Source organism: Solanum stenotomum, chromosome 8, assembly GCF_019186545.1.
Source record: "Solanum stenotomum isolate F172 chromosome 8, ASM1918654v1, whole genome shotgun sequence".
NCBI lineage: Eukaryota > Viridiplantae > Streptophyta > Magnoliopsida > Solanales > Solanaceae > Solanum > Solanum stenotomum.
Window position 1 is genome coordinate 60,201,569 of NC_064289.1, and position 26,654 is coordinate 60,228,222.

A 26,654-nucleotide genomic window follows, 5' to 3' on the forward strand; every position below is an offset into this window, starting at 1 on the left:
ACAGATAGAATATGATTCAATGAGAGGAAAAATTAGGTTCTATTTTTATTTCCCTTGATTATTATTTTTTCTATCCTTTATAAGTTATGAGATTTATTTCATAAATGTTAGGATAGATTGTCATCATGTGATGATCTCAAAATATATCTTTATTATTATTAATATGTATTCTGTTTAGAGGAGGGAAAAAAAACTTTTGTAGGTTTCTACTCTATGTGAAGTTTGATTGTGTCTTACTTTTGGAGACTAAAATCTACTGATTTTTTACTCCTTTGGTTTGAAGAATATAAGAACTTCATGAACAAATCAAATTATGCATTGGTTCGAAGAATATAGAAACTTCACCAATTTGTTAAATACTCTGTTTGAATGAATATTCTTACTTGAAGAGTACAAAATCTTCGTCAGGAATAATAAGGCTAAATGATTCGAAAAAGATAAAATCTTCTTCGTTAGCTAGAAACAGTGTTGTATTTGAGGTTTCTGGAGATTAAAACATTTTTGGTTTACTACTCTGTCTGAATGTGAAACTAATTCGAAGAATATAAAAAACTTCATTAGAATTTGAGGTTCATTCGGTTAACGATTAGAAGAATATAAAAACTTCATCGTTAAACTAGAAACAAGTTGTTTAAAGATTGAATCTTTATTGTTAGTATTCCAAATACTAAGTGGTCTATTTAATTGTGACAAAGAAAAAAAATACTAGTGACATAAAATTAGCGATTTTTGTGCCTGTAATGGATGTTTCTATGGATTAAATCTCCAAAAGAAGGTCTCGCGTTGCCAATGTGTATTTGATGGTATACAATTTGAAAGCATGGAAAAAAAATATGTGGAAAATAATTTCAAATACTTGAAAAATATTTTTGAGAACATATTTAAAATGTGGGAGGTTCTTTACTTGTGATAAAGACAAAATTAGACTTACTATATAATTGAGATTTGAAAGAACAAGATATGAAATATAATGATATTCTTGTATTATGTTAGACCCACAAAATTCTTGGAGTATATTTGATATTGTGGTCGTTGAGACTCTCTTTACTAGTATACATGATATGACTAGTATAAACCACAAAATTATATTACTCGTTCAAAAGAATTGTATTCTTTTATGAAAAAGTGTCACTTAAAATATTGTGATTTTTCATGAAAAGATATGTCTATTAAAATAAATTTATTTGTATAGACATGAACATTGGTGAAAAGTGATATGCTATGTTTGTGTTGTAAAACAAACATTTGGGTCATATTGCCCTTATTGGACCTATAAGACTATGGTCATGGGTAATTTCTATAACAAATTGAATGTTATGGAAAGATCCTTCTGAAAAGGACATCTGGCAAGGTGTTGATTTTGAAACAATGTCTGTATTTGACAAAGTTATAAAAAGTAAAGAACAAAATATTTGTAAGAAAAAGTTACCTCACGGAAGGTCTTTTCAAACTCAGTATTTCTGTCTGTTCTTACTTGCTTGAATCAAACTGTTTGTGACTAGAACACTTGAGACATGTCAATTACAAAACCTTGCAAAAACTGATCAACTTAAAAGTTTTGCCTAACTTCTAGTGCAATAAATCAAAATGTCAAGTATGTGTTGTTGAAAGGAATTTTAATCCCTTCGAATTGATTTACACTGACATTTGTGATATGAAGTCAAAACCATATCGTGGTGGGGAAAGTGTTTCATAATTTTTATTGACAATTACACTAGATACTGTTATGTCTATTTGCTGAATAATAAGGATGAAACAATAGAAACATATAGGCAATATAAAACTGAAGTAGAAAATTAGTTGGATAAAAAGATTGTCATGATTAGAAGTGGTATATGTGGAGAATATGAATCTTCTTTTGTAGAAATATATTTGGAAAATGAAATCATCCATCAAATTACTGCACATACTCACCTCAATCTAATGAAATTGTTGACGAAAAAAAAATCGAATTTTAAAGGAAATGTTGAATGTCCTACTTATATGTTCAGGTTTACCACAAAATTTGTGGGGGTGCTATCATTATAGAAAAAGAGAACAACAAAAAATTTGTCTGTTTGGAAAGAGAAAAACAAAAAGTTTTGTTTGTTAGTAAAGGGAGTAACAAATAAAAAAAAATGTTTGTTAAGAAAGGAAGCAACAAAAAGTTGTGTTTGTTCAGGATTTATTGTATCCTGATAGAGAATTGTTTGTCGTCCCTTAAAGTATATACAAGCAATAACTCTTGAAAAATAGTGATCTAACAATTTCCAATACAGTCTATTCCATATGAGAAATAGAAATGAGGGAACTAGTCCCAAACGGGTCAAAATAGGACCTAAGACTGTGGATTATATGTTCATTGGATATGCTACGATGAGTAAAGCATGTTGATTTATGGTTCATAAGTCCGAATAACGGATAGTCAAGTGAAGGATCTAAATGACCATGGAAAGAACCAAAGGAGAATGTACTTAATAAAGAAATTTAGAGGTGTAGTAAATGTCAATGGATAAATTACTTCCTCCGTGTTTGATTTTGTAATATTTCTTCTTGAAAATGAGTCCATATAGTTGAAGAAGATATGTCTTCTATGGACTCATCCTTTTTAGAAAGAGGCTGTTAATAGTAGGATAGATTCAATCTTGAGCAACCACACTTGAGAGTTGATTGATCTTCTTCCAAGTAATAAACTTTTGGGTTCAAAGTGGGTCTACAAAAGGAAAAGAAAGTTGATGAAACTATTGGCAAATACAAAGCAAGACTTATTGCCATAGGCTTTAGATAATAAGAATGTCTTGCTTATTTTGACACATAATAGCCACTAACTAGGATTACATCAACTCAGATGTTAATTGTGCAAGTTGCGGTATATGGCCTTCAAATTTGTCAAAATGAATATGAAAATATTTTTTTTAAATGGAAAATTGGAGGAATAAATTTACATGGAACAACCCGATGACTTTTTGGTTCCTGGTAAAGAAAAGAAAGTCTGTCATCTTATTAAGTCACTTTGTGGACTAAAACCAAGAGCCCAAATAATGGCATGCGAAGTTTGACCAAACTATGTTGGCAAAAAAATCAAGATGAATGAATGTGATAAATGTTTTTACATTAAAGACATTCCAAATCACAAGGCCATTTTTTTTTGTGTTGATGACATGTTGATCATCAAAAGAGACATTTCTGACATAAATTCTACTAACTACTAAGCATATGCTAGAAAGTAACTTCGATATGAAAGACATTGAAGTTACTGATGTGATTGAAAAAGTACTTGACAAGTTCAAGTATTTGAATTTCAATATTGTCAAGACTCCAATAACTGTGAGCTTTGTACTTCAAAAGAATGAAGGCAAAAGTGACTCACAATTGGATTATGCTACAGTATTGAGAAGTATGATATATATCATTAAGTGTACGCGATGAGATATAGTGTATGCTATTAGTAAACTGAGTTGGTTCACAAGTAATCTCAATCAAACTCATTGGATGACAATGAAAAGAGTTTCAAGTATTTAAAACATACTTAAAACTATTGTTGTAACACCCCGTAAAATCTAGTATGACCTAGCTAAAACTTGACGAAATCTAGTAGGTGGAACTAGAGCTTCATGTGTGAGTTGAGAATTGGAAACTTGATTAAATGATGTTGAATGGTTCCCAAGTTCAGGTTGAGAAGTTTAGAGGTTAAACGTCAAGACACGACTATAACTCCAGGAAACTAATGAGTTGAACTAGTGTGTGGTAGAGTCTTTGGCAAGAGTTTTGGAGGGTCTATGAGGGTTAAAATCAAAAGAAATGGTTCCCGTGCTTAGAATGACATGTTTAGGGGTTAAACGTCCGGGTACGACTCCCCAAGTATCACCCAAGGGGTCCTTGAGGAGGACCCCAAAACAGTCCCCCAAAACAGTCAAAAAGTGTGACCTACGATTGCAATCCACGCCCCTTAGATCAATCTACAGCTCGTGGGTCGTGGGAATGGATCATGCCTGAACAGGCCTACAAAATATGAGTCTATGACCCAAACCACGAGACTAAACCACGTACAGTAGATCAATCTACAGTCCGTAGATGGTCAAGTCGTAGGTGTTGTCAGTTTTTCAGTTTTAGTTTTTAAGTTAGTGTTTAGGGGTTAGTTTAATAATTAGTTTAGGGGTTAGGAGGGAAGATTAGTTAGTTAATTTACCTCCTATAAATAGTTAATAGACCCTAAACTAATCACTTTAACTCATTCATCTAAATACCCCCAAATTACTCTCAAGAAATCCTCTCTCTAGAATAGAAGAAGAAAAAGAAGAGAAGAGAAGAGGGACAACATCTAGGTCGATTCTCCATTGATTCAAGCTTTGTTTGGGGCTTTGATTGAAGGTATGTGAAGCTTAATCATCCATGGGTTCTTCCACCCACGGAGCCCCCTTAGTTTCCCCCCAATTGTGAATTCAAAAACCCCATTCTAGCTAGGGTTGTGATTACATTGTGGGTAGGGTTTGGGTGTGATTCCAATCTAGTGGATATCACCCAATTATGATTGAATTATGTTTGTTTAATGGTATTATGATGATTTAGTGTGGTTTCAAGGGTGAACCCTAGCCTAATTGGATGAATGCGATCATTGTGAGTTTATGCCATTAGAGGCAAATTTGAAGGTTCAAAAGTGATCTTCCTATTTCAATGTCTTGAATGCTAATTGATCATAGTTAGGATAATCTAAGTATGAATTGAACTAGACTTGATTGAATAGGAAGGATCTTGACTTGTAAAGCTAGAATTGAACCTTTATAATCAATTGAGACTTGAATCACCTAGTAATGAAAAATGTGATCAAATTACCTTGAAATCTAGGTATAAAGAAGATATTAAGAAAGAAACCTTGAAAGTATGGCTTGTGATCATATAGCTAGGGCTTTAGGGTGAGGCTAATGTGATTACCTAGTGATGCTAAGGCTTTGAGAGTAAAGTCTAAAAGAGAATAGAAGTCTAATAGGTGGGAATGTGGTGAAAAGGATATACTCACCTAACCTATCTTATGAATGCTTGCTAGATGAAAGTGATAAAATCACTTTAACATGGATTGGTTGTCAAGGGCATCCTTCCATGAGAGATGAATGTTAAGCAGGGCTTAACAAGTAAATCTTGGGGTGTATGCTTGGCTCCAAGTGGATATTGACAATGAGATGGAATGTCACACAAGATAGGGTCCGGACTCCAAGGAGAAAGAAGAGCCACACCTAGTTGATGCGAGGACTATCCAAGTTAAAGGGGGGAACTCTTACATAGTAGAGTGTGGGTTTTCCCAAAGGTAGGTCTCATGAGGTGGGATTTTTCACATAGGTGAGTCAAGGTTCCTAGTAGCAATCTTCATATCCTATGAACTAAGACATGCTTGAGAAACATCTCATAGTGTTCTAAAGCATAATTGAACTAAGACTTACTTAATGAAGTACCTCATAGTGTTCAAGAGTATAAGTGGACTTAGACATGCTTAATGTAGTATCTCATAGTGTCCGTGTGAAGAAGGAACTTAGACATACTTAAGAGAGTATCTCATAATGTTCAAGTATAAATGGATTTAGACATGCTTAAGTAAGTATCCAATAGTATCCATGCTAATAGTGAACTTAGACATGCTAAAAGTAGTATATCATAGGGTTCAACCTAATAATGAACTAACATGTGCTTAAGAGAGTACCTCATAGGGTTCTAAAGTTAAATAGAGAAACTAGATTCCACACCAAAAAGTATTAGCATGAGGACCTAAAGGTAGTACTTAGCATGTATAGTATTATGGGGTGCTATGTATGCATTTCACAAGTATGACCTATGGTCATTAAAGAGAAGTCTTGAGAAAGGATTGTGCTAGAGTTGACCTTCTATTTATAGTTGACAAAAGGTGAGAGATTTCCTTAGCTTGAGAGTTAAGCTAATAATGAGGCCAAAGTAGGGTGAATATGACTAGGATGACTTCAAGATTATGCTTAGTGTGAAGGGTAGTGTGGGATGCCTTTCATGCATTGCACACGTGTTTCTTGAGGTCCCTTAGAAGTATGGTGCCTTTATGGTAGAAAGACTTATGACTTAACCATGCATTTAGACTATGATTAAGATGACCAAAAAGGGATACTTGGCTTGGGTAGTATTATGGGATGCTATTCTTGCTTTGTACTTGTATACTTTTGAGGTTACTTGAGAATGATGCTATTATGTAATGATGACTAAGAGTCAATTATGTTGATATGATTTATGACTTATCTCCTATGCTCATTAACTATGTCTTATGTTGACTTATGTTTATATGATGCTCATGTTGGAGACCATGCTATGACTATAATGATTATGCCACGATTATGTTATTATCTCTTATGCTTATGTCTTATGTTGACTAACCATTTGAGATGCTCTTATGATGTTGTGCTAGCTTTCATACTTGGTACATTTTGTACTAACGCATATTGCCTACATTCTAACCAAATGTAGGGTTGGAGCCTTGAGTTGCTTTGGAGGCTAGGTTTCAAGGGTTTAGAAGAGTTGAAGAATCGGTGAGTCCTCATAGCTTCGTGGACAAACCCATATTACCTTTATGTCTTTTATTTCTTTATGTTCTTAGACTATTGTATGTGCTGTGTCCCAAGAGTTTATTCTAAAGGTTGTATTAGATGGTTTGAGACAAAGAGTATAGAAAGTCTTCCGCTTGTTGTTTTTAATGCAATATGACTTTGATTGTAAAAGTTTTAAATTTTCCCATGATTTCTATTATGTTATGTTATGATTATGCTAAAGGCTTGTATGAGACCCATTCGGGGTTAAGTACGCCATGTCACGTCTAGAGGGTGCTCTTAGGGCGTGACAATTGTTTTGCATTATAACTAATATTCAATAATATTGGAAGAATATAGTGATGAAAATTGAATCACCAGGCCAAATGAAGTAAAATCCACGAGTGAATATATATTTACTCTTGGTGGAGGAGCAGACTCTTGGAAATCTTTCAAACAGAAATGTATGGCTCGCTCTACTTGAAATCTGAGTTTATCACTCTAGACAAGGCCGGTGAAGAAGTTTAATGACTCCGAAATTTCTTGAAAGATTTTTGGCCCAAACTTTTAGCTCCAGTATGCATATACTGTGAGTGTTAATTTGCAATAGGTAGGGCATGAAGCATGATGTATAACGAAAAGTCTTATCATCTATGATGTAGACATAATATCGTTATAGAACTACTCTCTAGTGATATTATTAAAATTGACAATGTAAAGTCAAAGAATAATGTGTCAAATCCACTTACAAAAGGCCTAACTAGAGAGCGAGTTGATAGATTATCAAAGGGATTGGGCTATGGTCGGGGACAAGTCATTGTGGCGGTAACTCTACCTAGAAAACTGGAGATCCCAAGATCTAGGTTCAAGGAGATTAAACAAAGTCATTAATGACGGTTCAACATTGTCAAAATATTTTTTATGGTCCATTCTCATGATAAAACAATGTTCAGTAACAAGGATAAAGGCATTAGGACTTTTTAATGGTTTCTAAGTTTGATACAGGGTATATCAAATGGTGTATCTACGAGATAACACATTTAGAAATCACTTATGTAAGTGTGAAGTGTAAGCCACTTCAAGGAGAACCCGATAAGGCCAGTTCTCTAAGCACTTATAAACCAAGACGTGTTCATGGCTGAAACGAACAAAACAATGAGAACCAATAAAACAGTTCAAAGGTTGATTATGTGACTTATGTTGTCTAGGTATACACCAAAGCTCGACGGTTCAAAGATATCAAATCTACCGATTGACCGAGTATATTCGATATATGTTCACTATGAAAAGTTCAAAGGGAAACCTACTTTTCCAGAATCAATCCTTACTTACGAATCACATAGTTTTTCATGCATATGTTTTAAAAATAGCCATTTCCTATTCATGTGGGGGATTGTTGGGTTTTTTAATATGTGAACAGGAAATGAAGGATTGTAACTCTCCTGAAGGGTTATGACTTTCACGAAAGGGAGTGACCTTGTTGAAAAGTTGTGTCTTTTCTAAAGGGTTGTGACTGTTTGAAAGGTTGTGCCTTTCCCAAAGGGTTGTGATCTTTTTGAAAGATTGTCTTATTTCCAAAGAGTTGCAACCTTTACCCTTTGTTGGCTATAAATAGAGAGATTTTCTCTCATTTTTCTGCATCGAACCTTTCCCTCCTCTTGCATACATTTCTTACAAAACGAAATCGATCGATCGTGTTTGTGTGTGTGATTCGTTGTTGTCTTTTTGAGTTCGTTGAAATTATCGAAGTTTGAGGTACTGTTACTTCTTTAATGGTTAATCTGTTTTATCTTGGGAGGAATTAATCTGCAACCTCGGGTACTTGAGGGGATTAAATTTCTTAAGGACACACAGTGAGTTCTGTGGACTCGGATAGTTCCTTGTGTTTTTCTTTTCATTTTTTATTATTTCTGGTTTGCTAATCTGAATACAGGAGATAACAGATTTTCATCCTTTCGATTAAAATAAATAAACTTCTGTTTTAGAATGTAAAAATCTCGTCTTTTACCTATTGATGCTCTTTATATTTTAGCTTTTTCTTATGCTTTTTCATCACTGACCCCTCTTCCAAATAGTGACCCAAGGGGATATTTATAGGAGGAAATTTGGATCGATTTGGGGGAGAATCCGTTGGATTTTTGAATTAATCAGTTCCTCTTTTCCAAAGCCATCGGTGAGAGATGGGAAAAAGTTGTGACTTTCGCGAAAGGGGGAAAGAGGGGAAGCCGCGGATACTATGAGATGGTACCGGCGAGGAGGAAAGCGCAGGTACACTGTTGCGCCGTTGGGCAGGTCGAGAGATCTTGTGGATTTCTGTACACATTTGGTGTGCGTTGCTGGGTTTCGTTGATGAACTGCTGGATTTGGACGCGTTCTGGCTGGAAAAAAGAAGAAGAAGAAGAAGAAAACAATGTACATAGGTCGGTTGGAATTGAGGAAGTTGGGCTTGGGTTTCTTTGAAGGGAAAATTGTATGAAATAGTAAATTATTAATTCAAATTAAATATTATAGTCATAGTTTATTTTATTTGTAATTCGCAGCATACATCTCATTTTTTTGCCATCTGATTGGGTATACAATTAGTCATTTTCGGTATACAATTACTCATTCGGTATACATTTATATAATGTATAAAATGCGTTTATGTTTGTATAAAGCGAGAGAAAAGTGTATATACAAATACAAATATAAATACAAATACATATATTTTCATCATATACACTTATACAAATACAAATCTTATTATACAAATTACATTGTATAAATGAATTTATACAAAACTGAACAGTTTGTATAAAATTGGATGTATCTAGCCAATTATACAAATCAAAAGCTACATAGCAACATAAAATTTGATATGGAGCGCAATTATGCAAACTATATATAACATACAAATATGATTTTTATGTTTGTTATATGTGAAAGTTGCTCAATAAATATCAAATCCTAAACAATTTAGGATTCATATTTCCTACTCCAACTTTAAACTATTATTCCAACAATAATTAAAGATTTCAACCTCCCAAAAAAGATATAATATTGATTGAAAATTTAAACATGTACATTTAATTTAATAAAAATAAAGATTTGATTAATTTTTTTTATAAGTTAAAATAGTTTCTCTCAATAAAATAATTTTAATATTAAAAGTACAGTAATAGTTGTATTTTTTTTGTAATTTGATTCACAAAAGCAGCTTTTAAAAAAGATCATCCAAACGAAATTTGCTTATGAAAAGCACTTTTCAAATGAATTAATTAAACACAAATTGCTCTTTTTCAAAAGAGCTTTCTTGAAAAGTCATTTTGAAAAAGTGCTCCAAAAAATAAGTTGTTTTTAGCAGTAATGCCAAACAGACTCGTAATCCTATTAAATAGGATATGGGAAAAGTAGAGTTTACACACAGATTAACCTTAGCTCTAGAGAGACTATCTTCGAAAGACCATTAACTCAAGTGCGGCAAGTCAAAGCACTTAGGAAAAATTATTACGACACAAAAACCGAGCAACCACATAATATATAGCGTGATAACCAAAACACAATAAATAACATATGGCCACGAAAGCAGAGAAACCACGTGATATATAGGATAATTGATAACCAAAACATAACAAATATCATATGGTAACAGTAACCGAAAGACAAGAAACTTAGGGGATTACTGTTAAAATATTTTCCCATAAAATATTTTCCGTACTTTTTCTTCATCATCCGAACCCCTTCAATAAAGAATTACACCATTATATCGCCCTAATAAAAATCTTGACTCCTATGTAGCACAATGGAGGGGTTTTAGGGGATATACAAATTGATGGGTTGTGTCAAGAATTAGGTACAATTGGGGTCGGCCAGAAAAGAATTATTGTGTATAGATGCCCAATTTCAGGTCTAAAATTAGACATTATTTATGATATATGGATACAATTTTAAGGAAAAAATTAGTTTTAGATTTTTTTTTATTCACTAAATATAGGTCTCTTAACAATGAGTATATTGCATCATTTTTTTAACGAGGTATATTCACTCTAAATTACAAATTGAGGAGTATATTTGTCTATTTTCCCTAGTTTTAAAAGTTTCTTAGTTATATTTTAGAATTTATTTATTACTAATACACAATACACATGCGTTGATATAATATGCATAGATACAACTTTTTCACGTTTTTAACAGATACAATTGATATACGTCGCCAAAATATAGTTCTTTTCATGATACAGTACTCGCCTAATATATCTCTTCCGCCTAATATAATAATTGAAGCTATATGTCGTAAATATACAAACTATAATTTTAATTATTATTTTGTAAGTACACTCTAAAGAAAATTTCTCTAAATATCTCTTTGCAAATCATATCATCCTATGCATATAATGAATCTAAAACATCACATGATCACCATAATTGCGAGGGGTGTGTTTTGACACCTTTTTTCTGCGGAAAACATCAATGGTATGGGATAACAAATACTACTTTTTTTAAAAAAAAATAAATAAAAATTAGATTTTAACAATTATATAGGTCACAAAAAAAAGATAGATACCCTTGAACTATGATCGAAATCTCAGCGACATACCTTAGGGTGTAGTAATTCAACTTTGGACTTGTAAAAGCTTCCCACTTATGATAGGGTGCAGTAAAAGAATGTAGTAAGAAGATTAATATGCAGAGGTAATTAATTTCAAGATAAACTTAGCATTGTAGAAAACTCTGACTATTAATTAATTCCGAAATGATCTTTATTATCAAAGCCTTATTGATAATAACAGAAAGGTCTGGCTAACCTTATAACAGAACAAATCTATCATCAAACAACATATCAGGGACAAACCATACCCCTACCTTTGTGGGGTAGAGAAACAGTTTCCGATGGACATTGGCACAAAAGGAAAGAAGAATTTGAAAAAATTAACATCAAAGAAACTATTGATTAGTCTATCAAAAAGTTTAATCATGTCCAGCCACAATCCTTATAAGACTACAAGTTTGTAACATAATTAATGGAAAAAGAAAAGTGCATCCATCATACATACGAAACAACAACATATCCTGGGAAGGTAGAGTATACGCAGACCTTACTCTGTTTTTCAGAGGACCATCGATCATACATAAGAAACTATTGATTTCGGAGAGATCAAGCTTTCTGTAAAAACTACCATGTCCTGAATGCTAGGTTGCAGCCATGACACAAATGGTCTACTGGATGTACGAAATTGATTTCCGCCACTTGGAATATGAAAGCAACTGAATAGCAATTCACCATCCGCAAACCTATATTTCGGAATGACTCTATAAACAGAGGAATCATCTATAGTAAACAATGCACTCCAAGATTCCTTGACACCATAATCTTTCAATACCCATAACTTTAAAGTTTCCAAATTCAGATCCGGAGAAAAAGTAACAGAATAAACAGATAGCATTCCATCCAATACTAAAACACCAAGATAGAAGATGCCCACAAAAGATAATATTTCCTCTGGCAATGGAATCTCTCCATACACTTCTTTTGAAATACTAAATGAAACGAGAGAATATATTTTTGAGCCACCAGTCCAATGTGATCTAGGGTCCATTGAGCTACCGATCCAATGAAATGTCTCGTGTAGAAATGCCAAACAACTAGTACGAGTCACCGCATTGGAAACAGTATGAGGATGTTTATCAATTTTTCTCCAGGAACCACCTTTCAACGCAAGAATTTCATTATATTCTTGATCACAAATTCTAAGGATCTTATAGTCACCGCTAGTTGAGTCATAACCAAATCCATATAGAGTATGGTCACATATTTCAGACTGTGGAGCGGGAAGTACTATTGATTCTCTTATGGAGGGGTTCCATAGCAAGTGTATTGGGTGTTTATCAACCATAATACCAGAAACTAAGACAACAACCAAGCCATCGCAACCACACAAGGCTCTAAAAAATGGTTTTGAGCTTAAAGGGCGATCAACTTTTTGTGCATCCTCACCCATTTGAACCGACGATAAAGGACAACAGTAGCTGGAAAATCTATTTTCATTCATGCACATGTGAGTAATAAGAGATTTTTGGGAATTTTGGTCGTTCTTGGCATGCTTCAAATGCTTCATCTTAAAGTAAGGATCAGAGATCAATGTATTCCATAATTTTGAAACATATTTGTATTGATGAAGAGATCGCACAGATAACCTGCTAAGGATGTTCATAATTATTCCCTCTTCAAAATGAACTGTCCGGGCCTAGATAGGACAATAAAGAGTGATCAGACAATTTTTATAAAGCATTCAAATATTACATATCTCAACCAAGATTAACCTCAAAAAAAAATCTCTCTTCTATCTAAGTCATTCACAAACAAACAGTAACATAGAATATTTCAAGTGGAGAACAATGAAATCACTTGCCAATTAGTAGGTACACCAAGTAAGCAACATATGACAAAATTCCAACTTGTTTGATTCCTAGGTTGTAAGTTATGTGTCTTTGACAAAATAACTCAGCGAAAGCATAAACTGGTATCTGAAGAAATGGCATAATTTCATCTTTTTTCTACTGATGACACAAATGGCACAACTCAGAAGTTATTCTTCCGCTTTGTGTTTGATCTGTCTCACTTAGGTTTATGAGTTCTAAGGTTCCAGGGAGTCCCGATGACTGGACCAGCAAGCACTGTTAGGGAAAAAAGTAGGCATTATTCCTATTCTTTCTAATTACCATCAAAGACTGCACCTGAACGTTCAGGTAAGTTATACCACTAGGGTCTAAAACATTTGTAACAATTTAAGTGAATTAAACAAGGTAGTACAGTACAACTCTTAGCCATACCAAAGGCAGGTACCTATAAACAAAATAATTACATTCTCAAAATAGTCCAACCAACAACAGTTGTAATAACACCATGGACTCAAATGATCAACAACTCCAGTAATTTCTCTCACAAGACCACATTAAGAAGTAATGAAAAACAATGAAGCAGCAGTAGCTTTTTTTCTAACAAAGCTGAGAAAGAATATATGGAATTGGCGTTGTTAGCTAGCCATCATATCTTCCTTGGAAAACGTTACTATCTTGAATGCTAGTCATGAGTCTAAAACACCTAGAATCTCAATTCAACCAAAAATAATTGAAGTGAATTGTAAGTAAGTAGGCAACACCATCCGAACTGACCTGATGAACATCCATTTGGTCTGCATTATTGTTTGACAGCTCAAATGCACTCTTCCCTGAAAAATTGAGTGTAAGAATCGTAAGACCGACCTGGGTCTTCACTATGCAATAATAAAGTTCAAGTTGTGAGCAACTGATTCGAGGCCTTGGTGGGCATAGTTACAAGATAGCAGCCATGGGCGGGATATACATGGAGGGTATAGGTTCACATGAACCCAAGGTATATTGAGTCAGTGGTAAGCATGTTTCCCAAGTTATGTCAAAGTCAACAGCTCATGTTTCAAATCCATAAAACCGATTTTCTCCTCTGTCCTCCTCTTGCCCCTGTCTCCCTACCCAGCTACCAAGCACTGGTCATCACCCAGTTGGCTTAAACTATAAGGGAATGTCTTCATCTGTCTATTACTGAAGTTGTAAAGAATAAAGACTGCCATATACCAATTGAACTAGTGCAAATTCAAATGTATATAGCAATCTGTCCATAAGACTAGAGAGTCTTAACCAACTTGAAATATGGGTTATTCAATCAAAGTAAAGAAAACTGAATAGTTTTTAGGGGTGATTCCAATTAAGTAAAACTAAATTATTAATTTGAATAAAAGTGTATTTATTTGATTTAATAAATTCATGCGGGGTAAATTAACCAAGTTTTAGTTCTAGTTTTCCATCTCCCCTAAAACCTAACTTTTTGCTTTTTGAAATCCAACTGGAAAAAAACACATAAACAGGCGCAGAAAGAAACAAGGGACATATATACCTTTGCAAATTTGCACTGATTTCTTCTTCCTCTGTTGGCGATGGCGATTAAACTTAGGAGCAGCTTTTCTATTTCTCATTAAATATTTTTCCTTAATTTTATTTGCAATGGAGTAGTTGTTCATCTTTTTTCTCATGCCAATTGGACTTGTTCTGTTGTAAAGATTGGTCTCTTTCCGATTTAGATATGACAAGACGACTCCGTTTTTATCCAAACCCTCAGATTTCTTTGATTTAGATATGAAAAGACTCAGTTTTTTTCGATCTGGACATGAAAAGACTCAATTTCGACACAGCTTTTCGGAATTGGAGCTTCTTCTTATTTTCTGCAGCTTGGATTTGGTTTTGCTAGGGCACGTGTATTTTTCTTCTATTTCTTTGCTATTCCATTCTTTCTTCTTTCTTCTTTCTTCTATACTTAGTAAAGAAAGCCCAGGCACGGCCCAAGCCCAACATTAATAAAATTATATTGTTACTCTCTTCGTTTCATATTAGATGAGAATCTTACTATAAATATTTTTTTCATATTATTTGAGCACTTATTAAATTAAGATAGAATTAATTAATTCTTTTCCATTTTACCCCTACAATTAATATGACCATTCCTATATTGTATGTGTATTTTTTGTAACTCATTTCAATGTGCATTGATATAAACAAAGGGCAAAATGGTGAAGTCTTCCAATGTATTAATGATTTCCTAATCACCGTGTAAAATTGGAAGTGCCCATCTAATATGAGACGGAGGGAGTATAGTTTATGTATTGTTATAAAATTAGTAAAGATTGTTATAATATATTTTGCTCATAAGTGAGCTAATATAGAAACTTATTTGTCATTTGTCTTTTTAATTTCAATTTTAAATAGCAAATAAATGTAGCGATAAGATTGAGGGTAGAAATGAAACATATCTTTCTAAATTTAAGTAAAAATAAACAGAGTAGAAGTAACATTAGGGTTATCGATAGGACGATTCATTAGGTTATTTTTAAAAAAATTATATCATTCAATTTTTTTGGCTATTTTATAATGTATAACCAAAATTAAAATTTTAAAATCATCCCAATCCTAATTTATGTGATAAAAGCAATAAAAAAATTAGTCTTTTTTTTGTTGTCTTGTAGATATTTTAAGTTATTATTTATTGTAAATTATAGTACTTTTTATTAAAGTTTTTAATAACATATGTTACTTTTTATGTTTGAGAGTTAAACTAACTTATTTTTATATGTCTTTTAATTTCATATGTGTTTTGTCCTTTACCATTTTCAAAAACTAATACTCTCTCTATTTCATTTCATATGTCATTTCTTTTTATAAATATATTGGTTGTGGTGCTTGGTTATTCCCTCTTCTTATATAGTAATTTAAGTTATTATTTATTATAAATTATAGTACTTTTTATTAAAGTTTTTAATAGCATATGTTACTTTTTATGTTTGAGAGTTAAATCAACTTTTTTTTATATGTCTTTTAATTCCATATGTGTTTTGTCCTTTTCCATTTTCAAAAACTAATACTCTCTCCATTTCATTTTATATGTCATTTCTTTTTATAAATATATTGGTTATAGTAATTCTTATTGGAACACATGTTGACTTGTGGTGCTTGGTTATTCCCTCTTTTTATATAGTAATATATATACTAGTATACGGGTCCGCGTGTTGCGCGAATATTTTAAAATATATTAATTTTATAATTTAAAAATAATTAATATGAATTATTATTGAGTAATAGTAATGGAAAAATTTTAATATGGTTGAGGTCCAACCAACAATAGTTATGTGAGGCTCCATTTAATTTTTGACACTTGGATTTGTGGGCCCCATTTTAACACCACACACTCTCTCACCTTCATTTTTTCAAATTCCTCCCTTTTCCTCATAATAAGTATTTACCTCTTTTTTTTTAATAATCTTAAATTTTTATTTTTCAAAAGTCAAATAGAAATATGTGAATTAATATCAATTCAAGTTTTAGCCTTTTTTCCCCGTGATTGCTAATATGATTAAAAAATTGAACTCCATTATAATTATAGTCTTCTTTTCTTGATTTATATATTTTTTTGATTTTTTTTTTAGACTTTTAACTTAAATTTCAATAATAAGTGCAACACCAAGTACAAAATATTTCTAAAAAAAAATTGAAGAACGAGTGATTTTAGAATACTTATAGGTATGCTCTCACTTACTCATTGGTGAACTTTTTTTCGGTATATTTTTTTTAAAATTCTTAGTTCTGATTGATGACAGTTGAATTAACTAACAATGAATAATTAAAGGACTAAAAACAAGTGATTTTGAACATAAAATCAATTTTTAAAATCATCATAATTAAAATACANATATATATATATATATATATATATATATATATATATAAAGAGGGAGATATTGTTATAATCAGTTTGGTGGTTTATTGATTTAATTTTACTTTGAAACAAAAACTGATTATGTCAAATTTTTTAAAAATAAAAAGAAAATAAATTGAAGTAAACGAAATATTCAATTTGACTAAATTTTTATTAAGTTTGATTTTTGATATTTAGTGAATACTTCTTAATACAAATATAAAGTGTGTGTGAATTTCTCATTCAAAATTTATCTTTTAAAGGTATCTTAAGAATTTGATTCATTTTTTTGAGATGTAAAATAAAAATTTGAAAAGATTATTTTTTCTAAGGCTACAAGGAATAATTATATTTTAGTTGAATTGGTTCAGAGGTGGCAATTTTTTAAATTGATATAGTTGAGGGACAGAAATGATTAATGGGAAAGAAAGAGCTAATCAAGTTACTGATTAATAAAGAGCACATAGAATTAAAAAAAAAAGTGTGAAAAAGAGAGGAGTATTGAACAAGGAGCTAAAATATTTTGGAGGGAAAAGGGGGAATTTGGGAAAAAATAAGGTGAGAGAGTGTGTGGTGTTAAAATGAGGCCCACAAATCCAAGAGTCAAAAATTGAATGGAGCCTCACACAACTATGGTTGGTTGGGCCTCAACCATATTAAAATTTTCGATAGTAATGCATATGTTATCGTATATAATATTTTGATTTTATATAAACACTTGATACTAGTAAAATTAATTTTACCCTAATTCTTTTAACATATTTGTTTGTGATAAGAGAAAGCAATTGTGTATCAATAATACAAACATATATGTTTATTACTACTCCTTATTAGAAGTGGGACTTGAGGGTACGAACACGGCAATTACATATTGTACCAAAAGTAGTGTAAATGGTACATTATACTGGTCCCATGCAACAAGAAATTGTACCAAAACTAACATAAATTGTACCTTCACTTTGGACCCATTTTATTTCTTTAACTTTCTTGCCTAACCACGTGTATGCAGTTCTTTTCTTTGGCAGACACGTATTACATCTTTAATTACTTATTTGTCTTTACCTTTGTGGAAAACAGATGGTTCTCTTTAATCACTTAATAGTCCCCAAGACATTGATCCAATTTTCTTCAGATTTGTTCCTTCTGCTACTCTTTTCTCTGCAAAATTGATGCAATTTTTGGCTCCAAATTGGTTCTCCTTTCGCGTTGGTAAGAGAGCTTTTCGTCTTTGTGTGGGTTAGGTTTTTCCTTTTTCTTCAGCAGTTTATTTTTTATGGCCTCTTACCGTTTGAAATTTCTTAAATTTTGCATTTATAAGGAGATTCAGGATTGTGAAATGGCTATTCAAAGTTATTGCATGTGAGTGTTTCACCAAATCTTGCTTATATTTTGTTCGAAAATTTCTAAAAGTTGAACTTGTTACTATAATTCACTGCGAATCATTGAGTGCTGGCCCTAGCATTGCTGGGAAATAGTTGCTTCTACACTCATAAGTTCCTACTTTGTAGCGTTGTTATACGTATTAAGCTTCCAATATCATGTTGGAGCAGAGATTGGACTTGTAGTTGTAGACATTACTTTAAAGCATTTATATTAGTGACAGTAACAGTGTTATGTTATCTCATAAAGTAAATGCTTATGCTATATCAATTCATACTTTTATAACATGCAAAAACTGATTCCTGGCTATAATCGGCATCCTTAGGACATAGAAAGTACGATTGTGCTCCTTACCCCTCTATTATGCAGTTGAAAGTTCAAAATTACTATAAAATTTAATTTCAGTTGAAATATCTGTCAAGTTGCTTCCGATAACTCTGGATGAGTTAGAATTCATAAAATAAATAATTTAATAATGACGATTTGACATACAAAATTAGAAAATTCAAATATTGTCTGAGAATTACAAAACAAATCCGTTATTGAATTCCCACCATTAATTGCATACTGTTGTTTAGTTTGTTTTACCCTCAAGTGTTTTGAGGGACGAGGGAATAGGATGAAATACATAAAACAACCATATGAACGGTGAAATTATATGAATGCTAGCTTTCTCACATAACAATTTCTTAAGAGCACAAAGACTGCTTATATATTGAAACAAGTTTGTTTTTTGCAGCTGATGCGTATTAAGTTTTCTTGCTTGACGTTATTTTTATTTATTTTACTATTTATGGATATGAATAAGTTAACTTTCTAGCTTCATATCGTAAAGTACTGAAACTACTAATAATAGTTATTGTTCAACAGAACATTGAGTGTATTGCCATTGTGTATCACAAATGATGAAAATGAATGTGATGTTTATGGTTTTTATCTGCAGGTAGCTACTCTTGTGAAGAGGTAGATCACAACTCACAAAAATATAAGTGGTATGATTAAGCCCCATAGAATTGAATTTTCTATAGAGACTTTCAAGTTCTGGAAAGACTACTTTGTTTTCAAATTTGAACAGAAACCTCGATCAGGCCCTAAATGTGAGATTTTCCAATCCATATAAATTGAAGTTCTCTTCTTCTTTTTGTGAACTCGGGTTACTGGTAAGGAAACCTATAATGGAAATGAGCTACATGAATTTGTACCACAAAGAACATTAGCTAAAATTAGCCAGCATGAATGTGTAGGAAAGAAATGATTGTAAGGGAACCTCAAAATTTTCTCCAAGATGTCAAGGATTTGGCTCTAAATTTGGTTAGTGTATTCTTATAGTATCTGTCTAAAATAAAATTCAATAAACTGAATTTAACATCTTTTTTGTGGTGAAAAATTATAAATATGATCTATGTTGGATGAACTTACTTAATTATATCAACTTCTCAAATAAAAACTTATTTGAAGGTACAACATTCATCAAACAAGAAAAAAGTAAAGGTTACTATGACCTGATCTTTTATGTGAATCATATTCTTGTAACAACTTTGAAAACTATCCACCCTACTCTCTTTTTTTAAAATAAAATAATATATATATATATATATATATATATATAGGAGTAGCGGAAGGGGAAATGTAGAGAGGATTACAAGGTGGGTAATTGAACCTTCACCAATAAAGTGAAAGTTCAGATAATTTACCAATGAAACTAATAAAATTTTCCCCACAAGTTTAGATAATCAACCAATCAAACTAATATGATTCTTCCTACCAGTTTTTTCAACTTTGACTGCTACATGGTAACTAAGAAGCTGGCATACACACCTAGAGTGATATGCTTCTGAGTCATAACATTGCAAGTAAGCATATTGTGAAAATATCAAACAATTTCTCAAGTTGTTTTAGGTGAACAAATTTATCGTAGTATTATCAATTTCCTGTTTAAAATGTCATATGCATATGTCATGTAACTCTTGACACCCAATTTTGGACCTCCACAATACAAATTAATCATCGAGCTTTCTAAATTCCAAATGATTTGAAATAATTGGCTTTATAAAATTCAAATAATTTTCAAGTCATTTTAAGTAGTTTTGTCATTGTTGTAAATTTTAAAATCATAAATATGATATTTTATATAATTATGTGTCTAATTAGTATATTTTAAGAATGTTCGAAAATTGTCTGAAAAGGATTTTAGTCTTATTTAAATATTTGGTTATTTAGTTTAAATTAATTAATAGCTTATATTTCTAGTTAATTAGTTTATAATTAATTTAATTATTATATAATTATGTGTCTAATTAGTATATTTTATGAATGTTTGAAAATTGTGTCAAAAGGATTTTAGCGTTATTTGAATATTTGGTTATTTAGTCGTTTATATTGTTAAATTATTTAGTTTATAATTAAGTTAATTATTTTATTTTGTTAAGTTTAAGAAGCTTGTTAATTAATTAATATCAATTTATCTTGTTTAATTACTAGTCGAATCTATCTTAGCTAAATCAAATTGGCTAAGTTTTTCTAACCCCCGTTTCAACCTACCCCACCCATATATTTTTTTTACAATTAATAACCAACCCTTTAATACAACAATACAATGATCCCAACATATCCAAAACAATACAATGCCCAACCAAACCGACCCCACCCGCCCACTTATTTTCCAATTCAAAAAGCACCCAACAATATAATAATACAACAACATACAATGCATACAATACAATTCCAAACAACACTACATACAATACAACAAACAGTACCGCCCAACCCCACCTGTGTTCTCCTTCTTCTTCAGCAAAGACCAGAAATGTCAACAGTAGCCGTCATTGCTGACCAGAAACGTCAAAGCAGCAGCAGCTGTACGCAGCAGCCCTGCTGCCTCGAATTTTCTGGGATTTTGGAGGAAATCTCGTGCAAACCCAGCTGCTCCCTGTTCCGAATTTTAAATTTTCAAATCAAGGGAGAATTTCGTTTTTTACCCTCGTTCCTATCCGTTTTTCAGCCCAACTCCCCCCTATAAATACATCTATTCTCTTCCATTGTAAAGGGGTTGGGAATTTTTAACTAAGGAAAACAGAATACTTTAAGGGAGAATAGCTAAAATACATTTGAAATACTCTAAAAAAAAACAGGGAGATTTTCTTATTTGCTGATTTGTGTCCGAGTTTCGTGGAAAAAGTCACNTAGCTAAAATACATTCGAAATACTCTAAAATAAAAATAAGGAGATTTTCTGATTCGCTGATTTGTGTTTGAGTTTCGTGGAAAAAGTCACGTTCCCCTGCTCGTCTCCCGTGTTCGCTGCCCGGAGAAAGGTAGCCTCTTATCCTTCGTAATATTCTTTTGCCTCTTCTTTCTATTCAACATGATATCGTGATGTTTGAAATTTATATTTTTGGGTTGCTGGTTGTTGGTTGCTATTAAATTGATGTTGTTTGTGTGATATATCCGTTCTTATATGATCCCGTTAGTTAGTCAAGTCAAAGCTAGTGAGTTTGCATCTAAGTGTTGATGTTTCCAGTCTGTTAGATGTGACTATTCTTTTCCTCCGTTTTCTTTAAATTTTCGTGATTATGTAGCAATTATCTTGTCATGTTTGAACTAGTTTTGATGTTAAGATTGCATATTTGAAATTCCATTGTGTTGAGCTCTTCATGATTTACTAATCAATGACCTTCATATGATTTGCAATTAGTTTAAGTACGGTATGAAATTAGTATATTGATTTTTCATATTCGATAAAGTTTTCTATGTGTAGTTAAAATAATAGCATGTTGTTGTTAATATTCTTTGTCTATCATGCTTGGCTATGAGTTTATTCCATCGTCGTCACTGCTTCTTTTGTTGGAAAGCTCCAAACTCTATTGCTTTTTAATTATTTAGTCCTAATATGATTTTAGATGATATAACATATGTCAAAATATGGCTAATGTCTACAGTATTTCTTTTGTTAAAACTGAAGCTGAAAAAATAAAATAATAATAATAAATAAGTGGTAATAGCGAGATGAGTAATTTTCGTCTTTGGGAGCTTGTTATTCTGGAAATGGACATATGTGTATGTAGGCGTGCATGAGTTTGTTAGTTATAATTGCACATGATTATGGAATAAGCATGGTTTGTTGGCTTCCCTTTATAGTAGAATATAATGGAGTGTAGGGTATAACTTCCGTTTTGCTTAAAAAATACATGTTGTGTGAAGCGTGATATTTTACAAAGCTCATTGTGCTCTCATAATTATTTTCTGTCAATTGATTGCTATGTTATTTAATTTCAATTTATTCATTTTGTTTTATTAAGTACTAGAAGAGTGAGTAAAGATTTGGATATCGACATGTGTGCTTACTGTAATTATCTATTTTTTATGGTGTTTGTCTTTTCATTAAGTGTTTCTTTAGGTCCTTAATCCTTTCATATTTTTACAAATAATCTCCCTTTGGTTCTAATTTCTGTGGCACCTCTTGAATTTGGTGGGTTAATTTTAAATAAATTTTGACATAAAATTTGTAATAATGATAATAGTAAAATTTATGTATTTGAAAACTACGCAAAATTGAACCCTTCATTTCAATTATAAAATATAGTGATCAATCCTTTAGTTTATACTCATCTATGTTATTAAATTAACATATATTTTTATGTAGGACCCGTGCTTGAAATATGTTTAAGTATGTGCCCTTGGATACATTACTGTTTACTATTTTATAATCGATGAATCATGTTATCGTTTAGAGCTAAGGTGTGGAAGATCTTATTATTATTGGATACTAATTTTTTTTTTTCATTTTCTTGTTACATGTGAAATCTGCCGAGTCCTCATGGACTCTACCCTTGCATTTTTCATTGGGCCACAGAGGCCCAATCCTTTATTCGAGTCTACCGACCATTTAAAATCGATGTATAAGTGTCCGGAGCAGATACACGAGATTTGTATACACTAGTACACATCTAGTGTATACGAAAGAGGGAAATAGGTCTAAAGGCCCCAAATTTCGCACAAAAAAGTTGTATTTTATTATTTTGGGCCTAAGCCCTTGTCCTTTTAATTGTTATTATTGTGTTAGTTTAGGACAGGTATAAGTGATTCAAATCGGTCAAAGACCCAAAACGAAAATGAGCCCAAATACTGGCCCAGGCAGACAGGAAAATGAGATTTGGGCCCAAATCTCTCTCCCTCTTTGCTTTATTGTGTTTGTTAATATTTGTTGTTAAGCTTAAGGTTAAAAAATTCAAATCCCCGAAAGACACCCATTTCGAATTAATTACTTAACTAAATTATTCATCTTTTACTCAACTTAAAAAATAAAATAAACAAATAAGTTTACAAAATATTTTGCTTACATATATTTCAATATTTTCCCCTTAAAATGGTCCTAACTACAAAATAGTTCAATTTTGCAATTCAAGCTAAGTTAAGATTATTTTTAGCCAAATAAATAATTGCCGGATAACTGCGTATTAGCGGCATTTTGGGTGCTTTAAACCCCTTCCCAAAATGCTAATAAGAACCTCGAATCCTTTGTATATTTTCAATTGATTTCTGTTTAATCTGTTGAAAAAATCGGTTTTCTCAATCTCACCTTAAAAATTAAGTGGCGATTCTTAAACCAGTCTAAAATATATTTTTTAATAAAACAGTAACAAATAATGGAGGTAAATGAAGTCAGATACTTAAATTGTAATGCACATTAAGATATTGATCATTTCTTTTTCTTTTGGTTAAAGTGTGTGTATATATATATTTATATATTTCTTTTTTTTTTTGGTCTTCACATGTTTTGAGAATTAAGGACCAAATGCTCTGTTGGAGGTTCAGTGGAACATTGATTTGACTATAATTGAGACGAAACAGTGGTCTAGCTGGAACGCTTTGGCTAAGGATTTCGTCGAACGANAATATGATGATTGGTAGTATAGTGTCTCATGATTTGCTTATTTTTCTCTTCAACTTAAGCTTTAGTCTTTACACTAAGTTAGTTCAGAGAACCAAAATTATGATGTGCCCAGGGTTCAAAATGTTGCATACTAACCACTAATTCTTTGATTCTTGTGTTTTTTCAACCATCTAAAGTTTATGATTCTCTAATTTGCTTCACTATTGAGCATCGATTTAAATGCTCTCGCTACAATTTTCAGATGGAACATTTTATTCATGGGGAGTTTTTGTCGACTAAACATTCTTATTGTGAGATTTCCTATAGCCACAAGCGTAAGGATGGATATATGCCACTGAATGTGGAGAAGAATAATGTGGATAGGAGAACTAATGTTTTATCATTCTTTCTAAAAAAAAAAAAAACTAATGTTTTATCATACTTTCTGCTCAAAAGAAAAAGATAGTTGAGCTGGTTGTCCATTTAAGCTAATTATATATTAAAAATTAACTTTGAAGTACCAATATTATTCATAACAATTGTCTTCAACCATTATTTGTATTGTTTCACATGTTGTATCGAATCCCATTAAAATACTTATTGCACTCATAATTGGGATAGTTATCTCTTAAAACACTTACTCTGCTACTACGTACTCTAGAAATTAGTCACGAAACAATATTGTAGGGTAAATTTATTAGTCCCAAAACAATATAGTTGTTAATTTAATTTTATTTTTAATTAATATTGTTCTTAAGTTTGTTGCAGGTTACACTTGTTGGCCAAATTCAGATATCGACAAGTAAATTTTTTATCGATCCATGTATGCTATAGGGCTAAACAGATTCGACAAGGACCAAATAACACATTCTGTGATGTTTGTGATTAGTTGAGTTATTTTGTTTTACATATGGTTAGTTCCCCTTGTGAATATAAAGGTGATAAAATGTTTCTTCATAATTGAAAGTATCGTCTAAAGATTACCTCTTTTTAGGTTTCTTTTTAGTGCATACACAATAGATCCCATAGCATACATATTTACAAATTGAAATTCGATTCATTCTTCTATGTAATACTTAGAACACCTTATCTTCTGAATATGATAACTCTCCTTTTAGGCCTTATCTGTGCAATTCAAAGAAAAGGTTTCATCGGTATATCAAAGAAATATCTTTTTACTTATCTATATACAAAAATAAAGTAATCTCAAATACATGCAACTAAATCTATTTTTTTCTTTGTGGCTACTTCTACACGTCTATTGTCGCAACACCATATATCTTGATCAGAAACAATTTAGCATATATGCTTATTTCTAAAAAGTTTCTCGTGACTCTTTACATTTATAGAGGCAATCATTGTCTGTTAATCATGTCCATCAAATGTTGTCGAACAAACTATTTCACATTCAGCTAAGGAGGTCATCTTGTTGGGGTTTATTTGCCCTGATTTCTTACCATAAATAGGTTTTCCTTTTAGGAAAAGATTTTAATATTTTACTAGTCCTTTTCTTGTAGGAAAGGTTTAGGACTCTATAAATATAGGCTTGTTCCTTCTAACTTAATTAGCATTCACAATGTAGTCCTAGGGTTTTGAGAGTTGTGGTTATGGGGAGAGTTTTGTGTACCTCCTTGTATTCAGAGTGAATTGTTTGAGGTTGTTTCTCTCCATATTTTGTACTCTCATATTTATAGTGGATTGCTCATCTCCTTTGTGGACGTAGGTCGATTGACCGAACCACGTTAAATCTGTTTCTTTTGATATATTTCTCATTTGTCTTCTTACTCATGGTCTTTCGAGGTTTGCTTTGCTAGCTTCCGCGTTACACCTGCTTATTTTGGTCCTAACACATCTTGGGGCAGCTCAAATAACACACATACAACTTTGTCCATTCTTTCCTACGTGGAAAAGGAACAGACTCTTCCGCCCAGCACTATTGACAAGAATTCCAAAAAGATCAGGCCTTTGGGAATAAGTGAGGTGGAGATGATGGCAACAACTACTGCAACTGGTTCTTCAAGTGTGAGGCTGAAATTTGAACCACCCACACCAACAAAAAAGGTGTAAAAGGTCAGTCTACATCTTTCACATTTATTTTTGGAATAAACTTTCATGTAAGCTATTCAAACTACAAAAAATACGTTATATAAACATCAAGAATTCCTATGAAAATCACCATAAAGAAACACAACTTCCAGCCAAAAGACATACATAAATACATCCAAATATTTGATACTATTAGAAGCATTTACAGCCCAATTAGTTTACTTTGCCAATACATTTTGTTCCCTTCAAAGTTATGATTTCCCTGGAAAATGTCTTATATGCTACCAAATTGCCAATACAATGCTGGAAATACATTATGGTTATTCAGTTTTTAGTTGTATGTTGTTTCACATAATAGAAATGAATTTGTTCTCATCAATGCTGATGAAATTGGAAGAGTAAGTGCTTTTAAAATCTCTCTTTTTGCTCTTTTCTTGCTCTATTTGAGAAAATTTCAAGAAAATTTCAGTATCTTTTTACTCTTTCCTTGCTCCATTTGAGTAAATTTCAAGAAAATCAGTCTTTCTAAAGTTTGCCTCCTATATTTTTGTTGTCGCTAGGGGTGTTAATTGACCATATTTTGC

General features: G+C 32.0%; 2 protein-coding genes and 1 long non-coding RNA gene across 4 annotated transcripts in view; 1 reads left to right on the top strand and 2 right to left on the bottom strand.

Moving 5' to 3' along the window:
- LOC125874582 (probable receptor-like protein kinase At5g20050) overlaps positions 1-26,654 on the top strand; it is a 52,506-nt gene that overhangs the window by 23,830 nt on the left and 2,022 nt on the right. The gene's annotated exons all lie outside the window — the stretch shown is intronic.
- LOC125874584 (uncharacterized) overlaps positions 1-26,654 on the bottom strand; it is a 51,288-nt gene that overhangs the window by 22,707 nt on the left and 1,927 nt on the right. The window lies entirely within an intron of this gene.
- On the bottom strand, positions 11,424-14,784 carry LOC125874583 (F-box/kelch-repeat protein At3g23880-like). Its single transcript, XM_049555496.1, has 3 exons — positions 14,425-14,784; positions 13,668-13,723; positions 11,424-12,739 (listed from the first exon to the last, which is right to left on the bottom strand). The coding sequence occupies exons 1-3, from the start codon at positions 14,558-14,560 to the stop codon at positions 11,618-11,620; spliced, it is 1,314 nt and encodes a 437-aa protein (XP_049411453.1). The 5' UTR covers positions 14,561-14,784; the 3' UTR covers positions 11,424-11,617.